Raw genomic sequence first — 19,028 nt, 5'->3', positions numbered from 1 at the left:
GCTGGGACCGGGTTCAAACCTGCCAAACTTGGTATATGGGGCCGGCGCCCTACCCACTGAGCCACAGGCACCACCCCCAAAGTGCTATTTCAAGAGCAAATTGTAGGCTTAAAATGCTTATATTGAAAATTTATTTATTATGGGCGGCGCCTGTGGCTCAGTGAGTAGGGCGCCGGCCCCATATGCCGAGGGTGGCGGGTTCAAACCCAGCCCCGGCCAAACTGCAACAACAAAAAAAAAAAATAGCCGGGCGTTGTGGCGGGCGCCTGTAGTCCCAGCTGCTCGGGTGGCTGAGGCAAGAGAATCTCGTAAGCCCAAGAGTTAGAGGTTGCTGTGAGTCGTGTGACGCCACAGCACTCTACCGAGGGCGGTACAGTGAGACTCTGTCTCTACAAAAAAAAAAAAGAAAATTTATTTATTATTTATTTTTATTTATGTTTTTTTTTTTTTTGAGAAAGTCTCAGTCTGTCACCCTGGGTATAGTGCCTTGGAGTCATAGCTCACAGCAATCTCAAACTCTTGCCTCAGCCCCCCAAGTAGCTGGTACTACAGGCACCTGTCACAATGTGGGGCTAGTTTTTAGAAAAGGGGTCTCACTCTTGCTCAGGATAGTCTACAACTCCTGAGTTCAAGCAACCCACACGTTGGCCTCCCAGAGTGCTAGGACTACAGGCGTGAGCCACCACACTGGCCTCTGAGAAATTTTTAAAACTGAAAATTAATGAACAATGCTAACTTTGAAAAAGCACAATGGGAGAAATCTAAAGAAAACAGAAGGAAGAATATAACAAAGATAAAAGCAGAAATCAGGGCAGCACCCGTGGCTCAGTGAGTAGGGCGCTGGCCCCATATACCGAGGGTGTTGCGTTCAAACCCGGCCCGGCCAAACTGCAACCAAAAAATAGCCAGCTATTGTGGCGGACACCTGTAGTCCCTGCCACTCAGGAGGCTGAGGAAAGAGAATCACCTAAGCCCAAGAGCTGGAGGTTGCTGTGAGCTGTGATGCCATGGCACTCTACCAAGGGCAACAAAATGAGACTCTGTCTCTAAAAATAAATAAATAAATAAATAAATAAATAAAAGCAGAAATCAATGAGTTAGTAAACAAATTTAAAATAGAGAGAAGATTGAATTTCTAGTCATTGGGAGGAAGTAAAAAAAAATAAACGAAAATAAAATAAAATAGAGAAGATTGGGCACTGTGGCTCAAGCCTATAATCTGAGCACTTTAAGAAGCTGAGGTGGGGGCGGCGCCTGTGGCTCTGTCGGTAGGGCACCGGCCCCATATACCGAGGGTGGCGGGTTCAAACCCAGCCCCGGCCAAACTGCAACCAAAAAATAGCCGGGCGTTGTGGCGGGCGCCTGTAGTCCCAGCTACTCGGGAGGCTGAGGCAAGAGAATCGCTTAAGCCCCAGGAGTTGGAGGTTGCTGTGAGCTGTGCGAGGCCACGGCACTCTACCGAGGGCCATAAAGTGAGACTCTGTCTCTACAAAAAAAAAAAAAAAGAAGCTGAGGTGGTACAATCACTTGAGGCCACTGGTTCTAGACCAGCCTGGGAAACCTGGTGAGATCCTGTCTCTACAAAACAAAATTTAAAACGTATCCATGGGCAGCACCTGTGGCTCAACAGAGTTGGTCGCTGGCCCCATATGCCAGAGGTGGTGGATTCAAACCCAGCCCTGGCTAAAAACTAGCTACATGGGAGGACCACTACTTGAGGCCAGGTTTTGTAGTCTGCAGTGAGTTATGACTGTGCTACTACACTTCAGCTAGGGCAAATAGAGCAAGACTGTCTCTTAAAGAAAAAAAAAAAAAAGACAAACCCCTAGGGCCAGGCCTGATGGTTCATGCTTGTAATCCTAGCATTCTGCAAGGCCAAAGCAGGTGGATTGATTGAGCTCAGGAGTTTGAGCCCAGCCTGAGCGAGGGCAAGACTCTCCTCTCTAAAAATAGCCAAGTGTAGTGGAAGATGCCTGTAGTCTCAGGTACTTGGGAGGCTGAGGCAAGAGGATCACTTGTGCCCCAGAGTTTGAGGTTGTTGTGAGCTATAATGCCATGGCATTTTTTTTTTTTTTTTTTTTTTGCAGTTTTTGGCCGGGGCCGGGTTTGAACCCTCTACTCCTTGAGCCACAGGTGTCACCCAATGCCTTGGCATTCTACTGAGGGTGACAAAGTGAGACTCTGTCTCAAAAAAAAAAAAAAGACAAACCTCTGATAAGAGTGATAAAGAAGGCTCAGCAAGGTGCCAGCCACATACACCAGAGCTGGCAGGTTTGAATCCAGCCCAGGCCTGCCAAACAACAATAACTACAACCCCAAATAGCCGGGCATTGTAGCAGGCACCTGTAGTCCCAGCTACTTGGGAGGCTGAGGCAAGAGAATCGCTTAAGCCCAAGAGTTTGAGGTTGCTGTGAGCTGTGTTGCCATGGTACTCTGTCCAGGGCAACAGTTTTAGACTCTGTCTCAAAAAAAACAAAACAAAACAAAATAAAGAGTGATAAAGAAAAAGGGAGAGAGCACAAGTAAAATTAAAATGAAAAAGGAGATCTAACTACAGTGATTAAAAAGATAAGAGAATGCTACCTACAACTTCATCACAATGATTTTGAAATGCAAACAAAATAGACAAATTAAAAAAAAAAAAACTTACCAAAACTGAATCAAGAAGAAATAGAAAGTCTGAATGGTCCTATTAAAGAAATGGAATCAGTAGTTAATCTTTCAAACAAAACAAAAACTACAGGCCAAAACAGTTTTATAGGCAAGGAACAGATCTTTAAAAAAAGCTATCACTAAAATCTTATACAGCCTGTTCCAAATAATAGATAACAAAACTCTTCTAACTCTTTCTATGAGGCAAATAGAACCTTGATTCTAAAAATACAATAAGACAGAGGAGAATTATGAATGTAAGTACAAAAGTCCTAAACAAACTATTAGCAAACTGTAGTAGATTTTATTTTACTTTATTTCATATTTTTTTGAGATAGAGTCTCACTTTGTCACCCTGGATAGAGTGTCATGGTGATTCTCTTGCCTCAGCCTCCCAAGTAGCTGGGACTATAGGCACTCACCACAACGCCCATCTAGTTTTAGATGGGCTGGTCTCTATCTCCTGAACTCAGGCAATGTTACATGCCTCGGCCTCCCAGAGTGCTAGGATTACAGGTACCAGTCACCATGCCTGGCCTTGTAGTAGATTTTAAGTGGGCACAAATTATTTACAACACCTTCCATTAAGAAGGAGTCTATTTCAGGCGGCGCCTGTGGCTCAGTTGGTAGGGCACCAGCCCCATATACTGAGGGTGACGGGTTCAAGCCCGGCCCCGGCCAAACTGCAACCAAAAAATAGCCGGGCATTGTGGCGGGCGCCTGTAGTCCCAGCTACTTGGGAGGCTGAGGCAAGAGAATCGCTTAAGCCCAGGAGTTGGAGGTTGCTGTGAGCTGTGTGAGGCCACAGCACTCTACCGAGGGCCATAAAGTGAGACTCTGTCTCTACAAAAAAAAAAAAAAAGAAGGAGTCTATTTCTTCACTCTTTGAATCTGGGCTGGCCTGTGACTGCCTCTGATAAATAAACTGTTGCAGAAGTGATATTATGTGATTTTTGAGCCTAACAGTCAAAAACCTTAAAGCAGCTGTTCTCAACCTGCAGGTCGCAACACCTTTGTAACAATGAAAAATACATCCTGGGGTGGCGCCTGTGGCTCAAGGAGTAGGGCGCTGGCCCCATATGGCAGAGGTGGTGGGTTCAAACCCAGCCCTGGCCAAAAACTGAAAAAAAAAAAAAAAAATCCTGCATATCAGATATTTACATTACGATTCATAACAGTAGCAAAATTATAGTTATGAAGTAGCAACGAAAATAATTTTATGGTTGGGGGTCACCACAACATGATGAACTGTATTAAAGGGTCGTGGCATTAGGAAGATTGAGAACCACTGCCTTAAAGCCTTTTTTTTTTTTTTTTTGTAGAGACAGAGTCTCACTTTATGGCCCTCAGTAGAGTGCCGTGGCCTCACACAGCTCACAGCAACCTCCAGCTCCTGGGCTTAAGCAATTCTCTTGCCTCAGCCTCCCGAGTAGCTGGGACTACAGGCACCCGCCACAACGCCCGGCTATTTTTTGGTTGCAGTTTGGCCGGGGCCAGGTTTGAACCTGCCACCCTCGGTATATGGGGCCGGCGCCTTACCGACTGAGCCACAGGCGCCGTCCTGCCTTAAAGCCTTTATTCTGGCCCATTTGAAATGCTATTTCCATCTAAACAGGGCTAAGCTAGCATCCTGGAGAGAACATGTGGATAGGAACTAAGGTATTACAACTGGAATTCTACCAAAGGTATAAGACCATCCTTGATCATAAGCTCCATTCAAGCCTCACAACTGCAGCCACATACATGAGTCCAGGTAAAGCGGGGAACAGTGGGTCATGCCTGTAATCCTACACTCTGGGAGGCCAAGGCAGGTAGATTGCCCGGAGGTCACAGGTTCCATATCAGCCTCAGTAAGAGTGAGACCCTGTCTCTAAAAACAGCCAGGTGTTGTGGCAGGCTGCTATAGTCCCAGCTCCAAGGTAGGCTGAGGCAAGAGAATTGCTTGAGCTCAAGATTTTGAGGTTGCTATGAGCTGTAACGCCACATCACTCTACTGAGGGCAACATTGTGAGACTTTGTCTCAAAAAAAATAAAATAAGGGCGGTGCCTTGGCGGCACCTGTGGCTCAAAGGAGTAGGGCGCTGGCCCCATAAGCCAGAGGTGGTGGGTTCAAACCCAGCTCTGGCCAAAAACTGCAAAAAAAATAAATAAATAAGGGCAGTGCCTTTGGCTCAGTGAGTAGAGCGCCGGCCCCATATACTGAAGGTGGTGGATTCAAACCCTGCTCTGGCTAAACTGCAACAAAAAAATAGGTGGGTGTTGTGGTGGGCACCTGTAGTCCCAGCTACTCGGGAAGCTGAGGCAAGAGAATTGCCTAAGCCCAGGAGTTGGAGGTTACTGTGAGCTGTGATACCACAGAACTCTACCCAGGGCGATAAAGTGAGACTCTGTCTCAAAAAAAAAAAAAAAATTAGCCAGGCATGGTGGCATGTGCCTGTAGTCCCATCTACTTGGGAGGCTAAGACAGAGACTTAAGCCCAGGAGTCTGAGATTACAGTGAACTATGATGACACCACTGTACTCCATCCAGGCAACAGAGCGAGACCGTGTCTTTTTTTTTTTTTGGCCGGGGCTGGGTTTGAACCCGCCACCTCCGGCATGTGGGACTGGCACCCTACTCCTTGAGCCACAGGCGCCACCCGAGACCGTGTCTTAAAAAAAATTCTCTTTGGGGCGGTGCCTGTGGCTCAAGGAGTAGGGCACCGGCCTCATATACTGGAGGTGGTGGGTTCAAACCTGGCCTTGGCCAAAAACTGCAAAAACAGCAAAAATAAATAAATAAAAATAAAGGAAGTTTCTTAAAAAAAAAAATTCTCTTTGTTTAAAGGCATCATAGGAGAGGGAAAAGACAAACCACAAATTGAGATAAGATCATTGCATTACATGAAAAACAAAGGATTACTATTCAGAATATATAAAGAACACATTCAAAACAATAAGGAAAAAAGAACCCAAAGAACTCAGTAGAAACTTGGGCAGAAGATGTGAACAGAAATTTAACAGAAGATGAAATACAAATGACCAATGCACATGAAAAGGTATTCAACTGTATTTGTAATAAGTATAAATCATATTAAGAACACAATGAGATTTATAACCACTAGATTGGCAAATTTAAGAAGTCTGATGACACGAAATGTTGGAGAAAATGTGAGCCAGTGAGAACTCCTCTATTTTCTCTTATAAAAATGAACATCTATACTGTGCAGGATACAAGGATTCCAGTTCAAAGTATATAACCTAAAGAAATGCTGGCAAAAGATGAATAAAAGTTCTGTTCATAGGCCACTCTTCATGCAAAGAAAGCAAAGAAAGTAAATGATCTGTAGCACACAGTGGCTCATGCCTATAATCCCAGCACTCAGAGAGGCTGAGGTGGGTGAATCAACTAAGTTCAGGAGTTGAAGAACAGCCTGAGCAAGAGGGAGGCCTGTCTCTGCTAAAAATAGAAAAACTAGCCAGGTTTCAAGGTGGGCACCTATACTCCCAGCTACTTGGGAGCCTGAGGTAGGAGGATCCCTTGAGCCCAGGAGTTTGAGGTTGCTGTAAGCTATAATGAGGCCATGGCACTCTGCATGGGGTGACAGAATAAGACTCTGTCTCAAAAATAAATAAATAAATAAACATTGTGTATAATATGACATCATCATTTTAAAACTCAGAAACAGGGTGGCGCCTGTGGCTCAGTGAGTAGGGCGCCAGCCCCATATGCCGAGGGTGGCAGGTTCAAACCCAGCCCCGGCCAAACTGCAACAACAACAAAATAGCCGGGCGCTGTGGCGGGCGCCTGTAGTCCCAGCTGCTCGGGAGGCTGAGGCAAGAGAATCGCGTAAGCCCAAGAGTTAGAGGTTGCTGTGAGCCGTGTGACGCCACGACACTCTACCCGAGGGCGGTACAGTGACACTCTGTCTCTACAAAACAAACAAACAAACAAACAAACAAACAAAAAAAAAACAAACTCAGAGGGCGCCGCCTGTGGCTCAGTGAGTAGGGCGCCGGCCCCATATGCCGAGGGTGGCGGGTTCAAGCCCAGCCCCGGCCAAACTGCAACCAAAAAATAGCCGGGCGTTGCGGCGGGCGCCTGTAGTCCCAGCTACTCGGGAGGCTGAGGCAAGAGAATCGCTTAAGCCCAGGAGTTGGAGGTTGCTGTGAGCCGTGTGACGCCACGGCACTCTACCCGAGGGCGGTACAGTGAGACTCTGTCTCTACAAAAAAAAAAAAAAAACTCAGAAACAAAAAAAAGAGGCTAATTAAAAATATTTTTTTTTTTTTTTTTTTTTGTAGAGACAGAGTCTCACTATACCGCCTCGGGTAGAGTGCCGTGGTGTCACACGGCTCACAGCAACCTCCAACTCCTGGGCTTAAGCGATTCTCTTGCCTCAGCCTCCCGAGCAGCTGGGACTACAGGCGCCCGCCACAACGCCCGGCTATTTTTTTGTTGCAGTTTGGCCGGGGCTGGGCCCGAACCCGCCACCCTCGGCATATGGGGCCGGCGTCCTACTCACTGAGCCACAGGAGCCGCCCTAATTAAAAATATTTTTGAAAAATAGTTTAAAAAATTAAAAAAGCCTGTGGCTCAGCGAGTAGGGCGCCGGCCCCACATGCCGAGGGTGGCGGGTTCAAACCCAGCCCCGGTCAAACTGCAACAACAAAAAAAAAAAAAAAAAAATAGCTGGGCGTTGTGGCGGGCGCCTGTAGTCCCAGCTACTAGGGAGGCTGAGGCAAGAGAATCGCGGAAGCCCAGGAGTTAGAGGTTGCTGTGAGCCGTGTGACGCCACGGCACTCTACCCGAGGGCGGTACAGTGAGACTCTGTCTCTACAAAAAAAAAAAAAAATTTTTTTGTATGATGCCACAGCACTCTACCAAGGGTGACAAAGTAAGACTCTGTCTCTAAAAAAAAAAAAAAAGAAAAGAAAAATTTTTTGGTAGAGGCAAAGTCTCGCTATGTTGTCCAGGCTGGTCTTAAACTCTGGCCTCAAGTGATCCTCCAGTCTTGACCTCTCAAAGTACTTGGATTGGCTTGGCGCCTGTAGCTGAAGTGGCTAGAGCGCCAGCCACATACACCAGAGCTGGCGGGTTTGAATCCAGCTCAGGCCTGTTGGTGAGACTCTGTCTCAAAAAAAAAAAAAAAAAATACTTGGATTATGGGCATGAGCCATACCACACCTGGCCTTAAAACTACTTTTAAAAAGGTAAATTAAATAAGAGGCCAAGAGTTTGAGCATGGGCAATAGAGTGAGACCCTGTATCTCTACAAACAAATAAAAGCTTAGCCAGGCACAGTTGCACGTGCCTATAGTCCCAGCTACTCAGGATGTCAAGTGGGGAGGATCACCCAGGAGCTGGAGGCTACCATGAGCCATGATTGTTACATGTCACTCTAGCCTGAGTGACAAAGTGAGACCTGTCTCTTAAAAAAAAAAACAATAAACAAAATTCGAGTTCATGAATTCAAGATACTTCTGGTCGGATAAGGGAATAAAAGAAAGGTGGAACACATACGTAAAAATAAATGTATTGGTGATACTCTACTTGTTAGGTTGTTGATTTATTGAACATTCATTTAAATGTTATGTTTAAGAAAAAAAGAAAAAAAACCTATAACAGAGAGTATTAGCAACTATAGCAAATTGAAGAGCACAGGCCCACTTAAGAACATCTGAATTTTAAAAAACACCCTTCTGGCCAAACACAATAAATTTTGGAGCAGGAGTTGGCTCAGGGACTGTGAGTCAGCAACCCCCAGTCTAGCTTAAGGAGTCTCCTTCGGGCCTTTGGTCTGCAGACATTTGCTCCGGGAAGAAAACATAAAAACCCAAAAAACCCCAAACGCAGACACAAAAAGAATATTAAAAGGAGGGCTGAAAGATTAGGTAAAGAGAGGAAAGGAATCAAAGCAGGAAGGCATAATAAAAGGGAAAAACAGGAAAAGGGGGAAGTTAGAACACTACTACCAACAAGGGGGAGAGCTGGGAGAAGGAAAGTAAAAGACAATGGGGGGGGAGGAGGAAGGTAACATTGATTCAGCTCATCTTGTGTACCAGCCTCTGTGCTGAGCACTTTCATGCCTGTTCTACATTTAATAACTATAACCTTTTAAATATATTTAATTAATTAATTTATTTATTTTTGAGATAGAGTCTTACTCTGGTTCCCTGGGTAGAGTGCCATGGCATCATCATAACTCACAGCGACCTGGAACTCCTAGGTTCAAGTGATTCTCCTACCTCAGACGCTGGTGTAGCTGGGACTACAGGCACCTGCCAAACGCCTGGTTAATTTTTCCATTTTTAGTTGAGATGAGGTCTCATTTTTTCTTGCTCAGGCTGCTCTCCGATTCCTGAGCTCAAGCAATTCTCCTGCCTTGGCCACTCTGAGTGCTAGGATTACAGGTGTGAGCCACTGCGCCTGGCCAATAATTGTAACGTTTTTTTTTTTTTTTTGAGACAGTCTCACTTTGTCACCTTAGGTAGAGTGCTGTGACATCACAGCTCACAGCAACCTCAAACTCTTAGGCTCAAGCAATTCTCTTGCCTCAGCCTCCCAGGTAGCTGGGACAATAGGTGCCCACCACAATACTTGGCTATTTTTAGAGATGAGGTCTTGCTCTTGCTCAGGCAATCCACCAGCCTTGGCCTCCCAGAATGCTAGGATTACAGGTGTAAGCCACTGCACCTGGCCAATAATTATAACTTTTTTTTTTTTTTTTGAGACAGAGTCTCACTTTGTCATCTCTGGTAGAGTGCTGTGGCGTCATAGCTCACAGCAACCTCCAACTCTTGGACTCAAGCGATTCTCTTGCCTCAGCCTCCCAAGTAGCTGGGACTACAGGCACCCTCCACAAATGCCTGGCTATTTTTAGAGACAAGATCTTGCTATGGCTCAGGCTGGTCTCAAACCTGTGAGTTCAGGCAATCCACTGGCCTCAGCCTCCCAGAGTGCTACAATAATTGTACCCTTAATAGATAGCTTTTTTTTTTTTTTGTAGAGACAGATTCTCACTTTATGGCCCTCGGTAGAGTGCCGTGGCCTCACACAGCTCACAGCAACCTCCAACTCCTGGGCTTAAGTGATTCTCTTGCCTCAGCCTCCCGAGTAGCTGGGACTACAGGCGCCTGCCACAGCGCCCGGCTATTTTTTGGTTGCAGTTTAGCCAGGGCCGGGTTTGAACCCGCACCCTCGGTATATGGGGCCGGCGCCTTACCGACTGAGCCACAGGCGCCGCCCAATAGATAGCTTTATTATTCTGATTTTAGGATGATGAAATAAATATCTCCGCTGATAAAGGGTCTAGAAGTCAGTTTGACTCTCAAATCCTGTTCTTTCTACTGTACCACATTGAAATGCTGGAGGGGGGGTGGCTCCTGTGGCTCAAGGAGTAGGGCGCCGGTCCCATATGCTGGAGGTGGTGGGTTCAAACCCAGCCCCGGCAAAAAAAAAAAAAAAAAGAAATGCTGGAGGGGGTGGCATGTGGACTTGCTGATGGAGAAGGCAGGTAAGGGGGTGAGGAGCTGAATGTACACAGCCCTTCCTTTAGGCACACTAAAGACCAGTGTTGGAACTATAGGCCAGCTAGAGGGTGAGCTGGAGGGAGGATGACCTTTCCACCTGGTTTGAGACATATCAGTGTACCCAGTGGTGTCTTCAAAACCCTCAGGCATCCTTAGTGGACCTTAGAGCCTGGTTTGAGATCCCAAATTAGTTTCCCTTAAGCCAGAGCCTGGGTGATCTCTCCACCCTTTCTTAGGCAGTATGATCATCTCACTAGAGAACTGTTGTCTTTCAGGGCCTCACAAATAGTAAGTTCAGCTCCCCTGTGGGAGCTATGAGGTTTACAGAAAGAAGTGGTTGTAAGTACTAGGGGAGCAGGGGCCTTTTAGTGGGAGAGGAACAAATACATCCACAACAACACAGGGACACAAATATAGAGAAGAGACAGAGGGTCTCAGAAAAAGAACTGACGCAGGATACCAAGCATCGGGCACACAGACCCAGGGGAACAGACAGCAGGTACAGATGACAAATTCAGATTTGATTAGGAGTCAAAGCAATGCCTGGGTGCAGAGAGACCCGGCAGCTGGTAGAACAGAAAAGACATAGAATACGGGCTGAGAGAGGCCAGGGGCAGGAGGTGGGAGCAAGGCAGTGACCTCTATGGGGATTTGTCTGTCCTTACCAGGCAGGAGGGTTGGCCACCCTGGTGCTGCAGTTCCAGATAGGTGTCCAGTTCCTCTTGGTTCTGCAGTAAGGGAGCCTCTTCGGGGCTTGGGCATCCCAATGACTGCAGTCTCCTCCTGAAACACACATTGCCACGGCTGCCGTCTGGATCCAGTGGCCAGGGACAGGCGCAGGGGAGGGACACCACCTCAGCCCAGTTCTGTTTCTTGCCCCCAGCCCGACCCTTCCTGTTGGCATAGGTGTAGCCCAGACCCAACTGGCTTCCCTTTGGGAGCTCTGCTGGGTAGCTACAAAGAGGGCTGCGGGTAAGGGCGGCCCCTGCTGGTCAAAGGACACTACTGCCCTCCAGAAGAAAGCCAGGGCTCCTGGGGAAGAATGGCTGGACTTTTACTTCTCTGATTGGGGATGCCAGCTGTCATCTCTACTTAGCTCAATGGTTCGCTCAGGGCACCCTTACCTTTCTAAGGAGCAGAATTAATGCCTGGTTGTGAAATATTGGTGACACTCGAAAGACCCTGAGGTATAGATGGTACCACACAAGGGGTACCTAGGCATCTGGTATCTTTGCCTTTAACCAGCTGCTCTTGGGAAGGGACAGCCAGCCCTGGCAAGCCCTATAGGCCTTGATCCTTACCCAAGTTCCAGCCCAAGCCAGTTCAAGGACAAGATCCCTCCCCTCAGTCAATCCAGTCAGCCCTGCCCAGGAGCTAGAGAAGGTTGGTTCACTCACCAGAGCTGACAGCACTTGTCCATGGGGACCACTGTCATAACAGAGGGACACTGCCTTTCCATGGCTGGCAGGCCCCTGTGATGACACTGAATTCTTCATGCTGATCCCCTGGACCTTCTCTTTCTGACTTCCTCTGTCTTTGGGGAAGTGGTCAGGGATTTTCCAGGGGAGAGGGAAGACATGGGTCCCTCTGCCCCAGTCTACCGAGCATAGGCAGAACTCTGAGCAAGAACAGCTGACCCCCATATCAGCGCTGTGCTATGAATTAATCCAAGACATTTCGATCTGCCTCAGCCTGGAACCAAAATGTTGGCAGGAATCTAGGACAGGGAAAGCTCAATGCCCCAATCTGGGGACCGTTTCTCTCAAGAAACCTCCAGAAGTTCCCTGGGCCTCAGTTTCCTTACTTATAAAATGAGGAGATTGGCCATATGATTTCTGAGTTACTTCCTGCACCAATACCATTGTATGGTTCTATGAAAGCAGGAGTGAGAGGAGAAGGCAGTGTCCTGACCTCACCCAGTCCCACACCTCCTTCCCACTCCCACCCTGAATCTGCCCTGAGATCACACTGAGGAAGGAGGGGCCAGTGGGAAGAGCCACATTTGAAAGGTGTAGTCCAGGGCAGTGCCTGTGGCTCAGTCAGTAAGGCACCGGCCCCATATACCGAGGGTGGTGGGTTCAAACCCAGCCCCGGCTGAACTGCAACCAAAAAATAGCTGGGCGTTGTGGCGGGCGCCTGTAGTCCCAGCTACTTGGGAGGCTGAGGCAGGAGAATCACAGAAGCCCAGGAGTTGGAGGTTGCTGTGAGCTGTGTGATGCCACGGCACTCTACCGAGGGCCATAAAGTGAAACTCTGTCTCTACAAAAAAAAAAAGAAAGGTGCAGTCCATCCTCCCCAAGGGCCACTACAGGCCTGGGTTCTGATTCTCTAGAGGAAGGACTAAGGGCCCAGGTCTCCTCAGCTCCTATCACTCTGCAGCCACGTCTAGAGAGACAATTATCGGAGGGGCAAGAACACCAGAGAAATCCGTCAGCCATGTTCTCCAAGGTCTCAGCCTGAGGGAAGGAGGAAAGGAGGTCCCCTGGGGGCTTACCTGCTCAGTGAGTCCCGAGGCTCCCTGTCAGGCCCCCAACTATGTCTTTTAAAGGAGTCATAGTTGTGACCATGCGCCCGGAAAGCGCCTGATCTTCGGAGGGGTACAGCATGGGAGCTGTTCCCCTCCTTCTTTTTCCTCTCATCCTCCTTCTCTTCCTCTAGCTGCTCTCTGGACTCCACTGCAGACAGGCAGCGGCGAATGTGGCCTTGGGGTATCAGGTCTCCACCCGCGAGGAACACCTCTGGGATAGCTCCATTCATGGAGGGCACACGCAGGCCCGTCTGGGTAAAGAAGAAGAGGGAGAGCAGAGTTCTAGAACTCTGGAACCTGAGAACTAGAAGGGTGTCATAGTCATCTGGGCTTCAGGGCATCCAGACACCCTTACTTCACTGAGGCACAGAATTGAATAATAGCTGGTTTAGGGTCATACTGTAAGTTAACTTCCAGTCCAGTCTAGAACTTATATTTTCTGGCTCACAGTCCAGTGTCCTTTCAAGTCCATAGAGAACCTCATCCACTCATTATTATTCCATTTGCTGAGCACTTATATGACAAAAAGCCAAGCAAAGATAAATAAATATTGTTCCATTTAGGGAGGTGGTGCATACCTGCAGTTCTAGCTACTCAGGAGGCTGAGATCACTTGAGCCCAGGAGTTCAACTCTACCCTGGGCAATATAGGGAGATCCTATTTTTTTCTTTTTTAGAGGCAGAGTCTCACTCTGTCGCCCTTGGTAGAGTGCCGTGGCGTTATAGCTCACAGCAACCTCCAGCTCTTGGACTTAGGTGATTCTCTTGCCTCAGCCTCCCAAGTAGCTGGGACTACCAGCACCCACCACAATGCTCCGCTATTTTTTGTTGCAGCTTGGCCAGGGCCAGGTTCAAACCTGCCACCCTCGGTGTATGGGGCTGGCACCCTACTCACTGAGCCACAGGCACCTCCGGGAGGCCCTGTTTCTAAAAACCATTTTAGGCCAGGCACAGTGCTCATGCCTGTGATCCTAGCACTCTGGGAGACCTAGGCAGAAGGGTCCCTGAGCTCAGTATTTTGAGATCAGTCTAAACAAGAGCAAGACCCCATGTTTACTAAAAGTAGAAAAACTAAGGTTGGGCATGGTGGCTCACATCTGTAATCCCAGCACTCTGGGAGGCTGAGGCGGGCAGATCACCTGAGGTCACAAGTTCCAGACCAGCCTGAGCAAGAGCAAGATGAGGTCTCTAAAATAGAGCTGGGCATTGTGGTATGTGCCTGCAGTCCCAGCTACCCAGGAGGCTGAGGCAAGAGAATCGCTTGAGCCCAAGAATTTGAGGTTGCTGTGAGCTATGATGCCATGGCAGTCTACCAAGGACAGCAAAGTGAGACTCTATCTAGAAAAATAAATAAGTAAAGAAAAAAACAAACAGATATTGTTTCCGTCCTGTCTTCAAGAAATTCAGTTGGGCGGCGCCTGTGGCTCAGTCGGTAAGACGCCGGCCCCATATACCGAGGGTGGCAGGTTCAAACCCGGCCCCAGCCAAACTGCAACCAAAACATAGCCGGGCGTTGTGGCGGGCACCTGTAGTCCCAGCTACTTGGGAGACTGAGGCAAAAGAATCACTTAAGCCCAGGAGTTGGAGGTTGCTGTGAGCTGTGTGAGGCCACGGCACTCTACCGAGGGCCATAAAGTGAGACTCTGTCTCTACCAAAAAAAAAAAAAAAAAAAAAGAAATTCACAGTCCAGCTGGGCGTTGTGGCGGGTGCCTATAGTCCCAGCTGATTGTGAGGCTGAGGCAAGAGAATTGCTTAAGCCCAAGAGTTTGAGGTTGCTGTGAGCTGTGATACCACAGCACTCTACCCAGGGCGACAGCTTGAGACTCTGTTTCAAAAAAAAAAAAAAAAGAAAGAAGGGGCAGCACCTCCATATGCTGGAGGTGGCGGGTTCAAACCCGGCCCTGGCCAAAAACTGGAAAAAAAAAAAAAGTGGCTTCCACTCTATAAAAAAAAAGAGTGAGAAGTTGATTAGAAAAAAAAAAAGAAAGAAATTCATAGTCTATTGAGTCTGTATGTGTGTACATCAGCAAAAGCACAGTGATGGGCAGCGCCTGTGGCTCAGTGGGTAGGGCGCTGGCCCCATATACCAAGGATGGAGGGTTCAAACCCAGCCCCAGCCCAACTGCAACAAAAAAATAGCAGGGCATTGTGGCAGGTGCCTGTGGCTACTCGGGAGGTTGAGGCAAGAGAATCACCTAAGCCTAAGAGCTGGAGGTTGTTGTGAGCTGTAACGCCAAAGCACTCTACTGAAACAATAAAGTGAGACTCTGTCTCTAAAAAAAAAAAAAAAGCACAAGTCATAAATGTCTAAATAACTGGCTAGAGTATACCAATGCCACAATACAAGTTTCAACAAAAGACTTTGGCCAATCAAAGGAGTGAGTGCTTGTGACCAATTGGAAGACTCACAAAAGGGAAACAAAGGAAGTAGAGCCAAGTGCAGGGGCTCTGTCTGTGGTTCTAACTACTATGGAGGCTGAGAGAGGAGGATCATTTGAGCACAGGAGTTCAAGGCCATAGTGAGCTGTGCCCAAGCCACTGCATTCCAGCCTGAGCAACACTGTGAGACTCTAACTTTAATAATAAAAGTAGAACCAGCTGGGCGCGGTGGCTCACACCTATAATCCTAACACTCTGGGAGGCTGAGGTGGGTGAATGGCTTGAGCTCAGGAGTTCGAGACCAGCCTGAGCAAAAGTGAGACCCTGTCTCTAAAAATAGCCAGCCATCTGGCAGTGCCTGTAGTCCCAGCTACTCAGGAGGCTGAGGCAAGAGAATCACTTGGGCCCAAGAGTTTGAGGTTGCTGTGAGCTATGATGCCACAGCACACTACTGAAGGTATTGAAGTGAGATTCTGTCTCCAAAAAAAAAGTAGAACTGGGTGGTCTGCACTCACCCAGAGATACCAAACAATAACAACAACAACAAAAGTAGAACCAGGTACAGTGGCTCACACCTCTAATCCCAGTGCTTTGGGACACCAAGGTGGAAGGATCACTTGCAACTTGGGCAAGACCTCCATCTCTACAAAAATTGAAAAAATTAGCTGGGTTTGGTGGTGTACACCTGTAGTCCCAGCTACTTGGGAGGTGGAGGCAAGAGGATCATTTGAGTCCAGGAATTAAAGGCTGCAGTGAGCTGTGATCTAACCACTGTACTTCAGACTAGGCAGAGTAAGACCTTGTCTCTAAAAATAGAAATTTAAAAAATAGACAAAAAGCAAAAATAAATAATTTTTTTTTGAGACAGAGTCTCACTGTGTTGTCTTGGGTAGAGTCCCAGACTCAAGAGATCCTCTTGCCTCAGCCTTCCAAAAATAAATACATTTTATAAAAGAAGAAATTAGTAGTCCCAGCTACTCAGGAAGCTGAGGCAAGAGAATCGCTTAAGCACAAGAGTTTGAGGTTGCTGTGAGCTGTGACACCACAGCATTCTACCAAGGGTGAGACTCTGTCTAAAAGAAAAAAAAGGGCTCTGCACCCATAGCACAGTGGTTACGGTGTCAGCCACATTCACTTAGGTTAGCGGGTTTGAGCCCAGCCCAGGCTAGCTAACCAACAATGACAACTGCAATTACAGTAACAACAACAAAAATAGCTGGGTGTTGTGGCGGGTGCCTGTAGTCCCAGCTACCCAGGAAGCTAAGGCAAGAGAATTGCTTAAACCCAAGAGTTTGAGGTTGCTGTGAGCTGTGATGCTATGGTACTCTACCAAGGGTGACATAGTGAGACTCTGTCTCAGAAAAAAAAAAAGAAAAGAAGAAGGAATTAGCCTTTGGGGGTGGGGGAGATAGAGTCTCACTAAGTTGCCCTCGATAGAGTGCCATGGCATCACAACTCACAGCAACCTCAAACTCTTGGGCTTAAGTAATTCGCTTGCCTCATCCTCATGAGTAGCTGGGACTATGGGCGCCTGCCACAATACCTGGCTGTTTTTTGTTGCAATTGCCACTATTGTTTAGCAGGCCCCAGCCGGGCTTGAACCTGCCAGCCTTGGTGTATGTGGCCAGCACCCTACTCACTAAGCTCCAGGCGCCAAGCTGGGGACCTGGAGGGGTGAAGTGGTTAGGATTTGGCCGAAGTGGAGGGGAGAACTCCAGGCAAGCAGCAGCGGAGGGGTGCGGGAGTGAAAAGTGCTACAGTTCCTTCCTTCTAAGGCTCTGGTCACGTGGGGTGTGACAGCCGGTTTGACCTCTGCCATAATGCAGAGAGAAGGGTTCTGAGCACCACACATAGCACACATTTCCTTTACTCTCTCAAATGGGCATTGTTTCCACTGCTCAACCCTCTGGGCTGGCATAGGGCTTGCTTCAGTATGTCCCAGACTTAAGAACACTCAGGCGCGCCCTTAAAGTTGAAAACGATAAGCCTCACTCCAGAAAGAAGTGCCAGTACCAGAACACAGGCTGGCGGAGGGGAAGGAAGGGAAGCAATGTTGACTGCATACCTCTGTGAGGGCACTGCTGAGTGTGTCTCTCTGGACCTTCAGCTACAAGGACTCTTCTAGGCTCCCTCTTTCAGGCCACCCCAGCTCCTAGCACTCCTAGTGAGGAGTGGTCAGGATGACTGGGAAGAATGAACCAGAAGCTTCCCTCCTCCTGGACTTTCTGTAGGGGTGTCACATCTCCATATTGTCTTAGTTGCCCCAGAAAAGCCCAGGTTGTCAGACAGTTGTCTCCTCAATGCACTTTCGCCTCTCATTGCAATCTGCCCACTGTGCCCTCCCCACCCAGAGCTACCAAAGAGAAGCATTCCTGCCTGGGGTGACTGTCCTGGTTCACCACAGAGAAGGAAGGAAGACAGATGCTCCAGCCCCTTCAGGTGACATGCTGCTCCCTCTCAGGTGAATCTAAGCAGAGAAAAGAGAGGCCTAGGAAACTGGCCTTAGCCCTGTGCCTGTCCATGCTCATTGACTCATGGATTTCACCAGGAGAGACCCTCTCCCTCCCAGCCTACAGCTTGGGTCCTGCACCTTTAAGCAAGTGTGTGGGCTGTCAACAAGGTGGGCAGAGCCCCAGAGGGCAAGTCAGAGCCTGCGGGCCTGGGCATGGTCCCTGCCAACCAGTAACCTTCAGAGCCAAGATCTGAGGGCAGCGGGGTATTGACAAATTCATTGTGAAAAGCCAGTGTGGAGAGGACAGAAGCAGCTAGAGACTCATGCTAGGAAAGGAGAGGACTCTAGACACCGGACAGAAACAGAGTGGCAGCAGTGGAGGCAGGGCACGGGTCCCTCTGGGTGCTCTGTCATCCAGTGACCTCCCACTCCCACCTGCTATCCTACCCCAGCTGGGCCTGCAGGGCTGAACCTGTCAAGATAAATGAAATGCAGTGAGCACAAAGCTTTGCCTTTCCCCCCTCCCTGGAGACAGCCAGCTGGAAAGAGTATCCTGCCACCCTGCCCCACCGACAGACACCTCTGATCTTGAGATCTTTCTGTGCCCCACCTTCTTCCTCAAGCTCAGACCAGCTGGACTCTGACCTCATCTCAAAGATCTGCCCTTTTCCCAGCATCTCTGCCATTTCTTTTCTTTCTTTCTTTTTTTTTTTTTTGAGACAGAGCCTCAAGCTGTCACCCTGGGTAGAGTGCCGTAGCATCACAACTCACAGCAACCTCCAACTCCTGGGCTCAAGTGATTCTCCTGCCTCCACCTCCCAAGTAGCTGGGATTACAGGCACCTGCCACAGGTGCTGAGCCATCTTTGCCATTTCATTTATGTTCCCTGCCCCCTGTGAAAATGGAATCTGTCTGGTAAGTTGTCTCGCATATCTTCTTCCCCCGTCTTTTTCCCCGTGTTACAATGCCAATAATTTTTAGTCTGTCCCTCAAAAAGAGGAGGCTGGCTGGGTAGGGTGGCTCACACCTGTAATCCTAGCACTCTGGGAGGCTGAGGCAAGAGGATCGTTTCAGCTCAGGAATTCGAGACCAGCCTGAGCAAGAGTGAGACCCCCTGTCTACTAAAAATAGAAAAACTAGCTGGGCATGTGACAAGTGCCAGTAGTCCCAGCTACTCTGGAGGCTGAGGCAAGAGAATGGCTTGAGCCCAAGGGTTTGAGGTTACTGTGAGCTATGATGCCACAGCACTCTACCCAGGGCAATAGAGAGAGACTCTGTCTCGAAAAATAAATAAATAAATAAATAATAAGGCTTAGCAAGGCTTCCTCAACTCCCCTCCCCTCCTCCATTTTCTGAAAATGGAGCTGGGGCTCCTATCATTGGACATCTTTCGTGCTTCTACTTCCCTTAGTTCTCCCCCACCCCCACCTTCCAAAGCCTTCTGAGCTCAGGAAATGGTACAAGGGAGCGGCCAGGGCTGGGGCTCACACAAGGGCTTTATTTAGC

General features: G+C 48.3%; 1 protein-coding gene across 4 annotated transcripts in view; it reads right to left on the bottom strand.

The window, feature by feature from the left end:
• ARHGEF2 (Rho/Rac guanine nucleotide exchange factor 2) overlaps positions 1-19,028 on the bottom strand; it is a 77,813-nt gene that overhangs the window by 50,452 nt on the left and 8,333 nt on the right. For 3 of the 4 annotated variants that reach the window (XM_053604596.1, XM_053604593.1, XM_053604594.1), the window contains exons 2-4: positions 12,659-12,942; positions 10,830-10,947; positions 2,651-2,689 (exon numbers count right to left, since the gene is read on the bottom strand). In XM_053604596.1, coding sequence (XP_053460571.1) covers positions 2,651-2,689; positions 10,830-10,947; positions 12,659-12,921 — 420 coding nt within the window. In that variant the 5' untranslated portion in view covers positions 12,922-12,942. The remainder of the gene's footprint in view (positions 1-2,650; positions 2,690-10,829; positions 10,948-12,658; positions 12,943-19,028) is intronic. The other variant, XM_053604595.1, reaches the window with a different exon arrangement.

This window comes from Nycticebus coucang, chromosome 10 (assembly GCF_027406575.1).
Source record: "Nycticebus coucang isolate mNycCou1 chromosome 10, mNycCou1.pri, whole genome shotgun sequence".
Classification (NCBI taxonomy): Eukaryota; Metazoa; Chordata; class Mammalia; order Primates; family Lorisidae; genus Nycticebus; species Nycticebus coucang.
The sequence above is the reverse complement of the archived record's forward strand: the minus strand, read 5'-3'. Positions and strand labels throughout refer to the sequence as shown.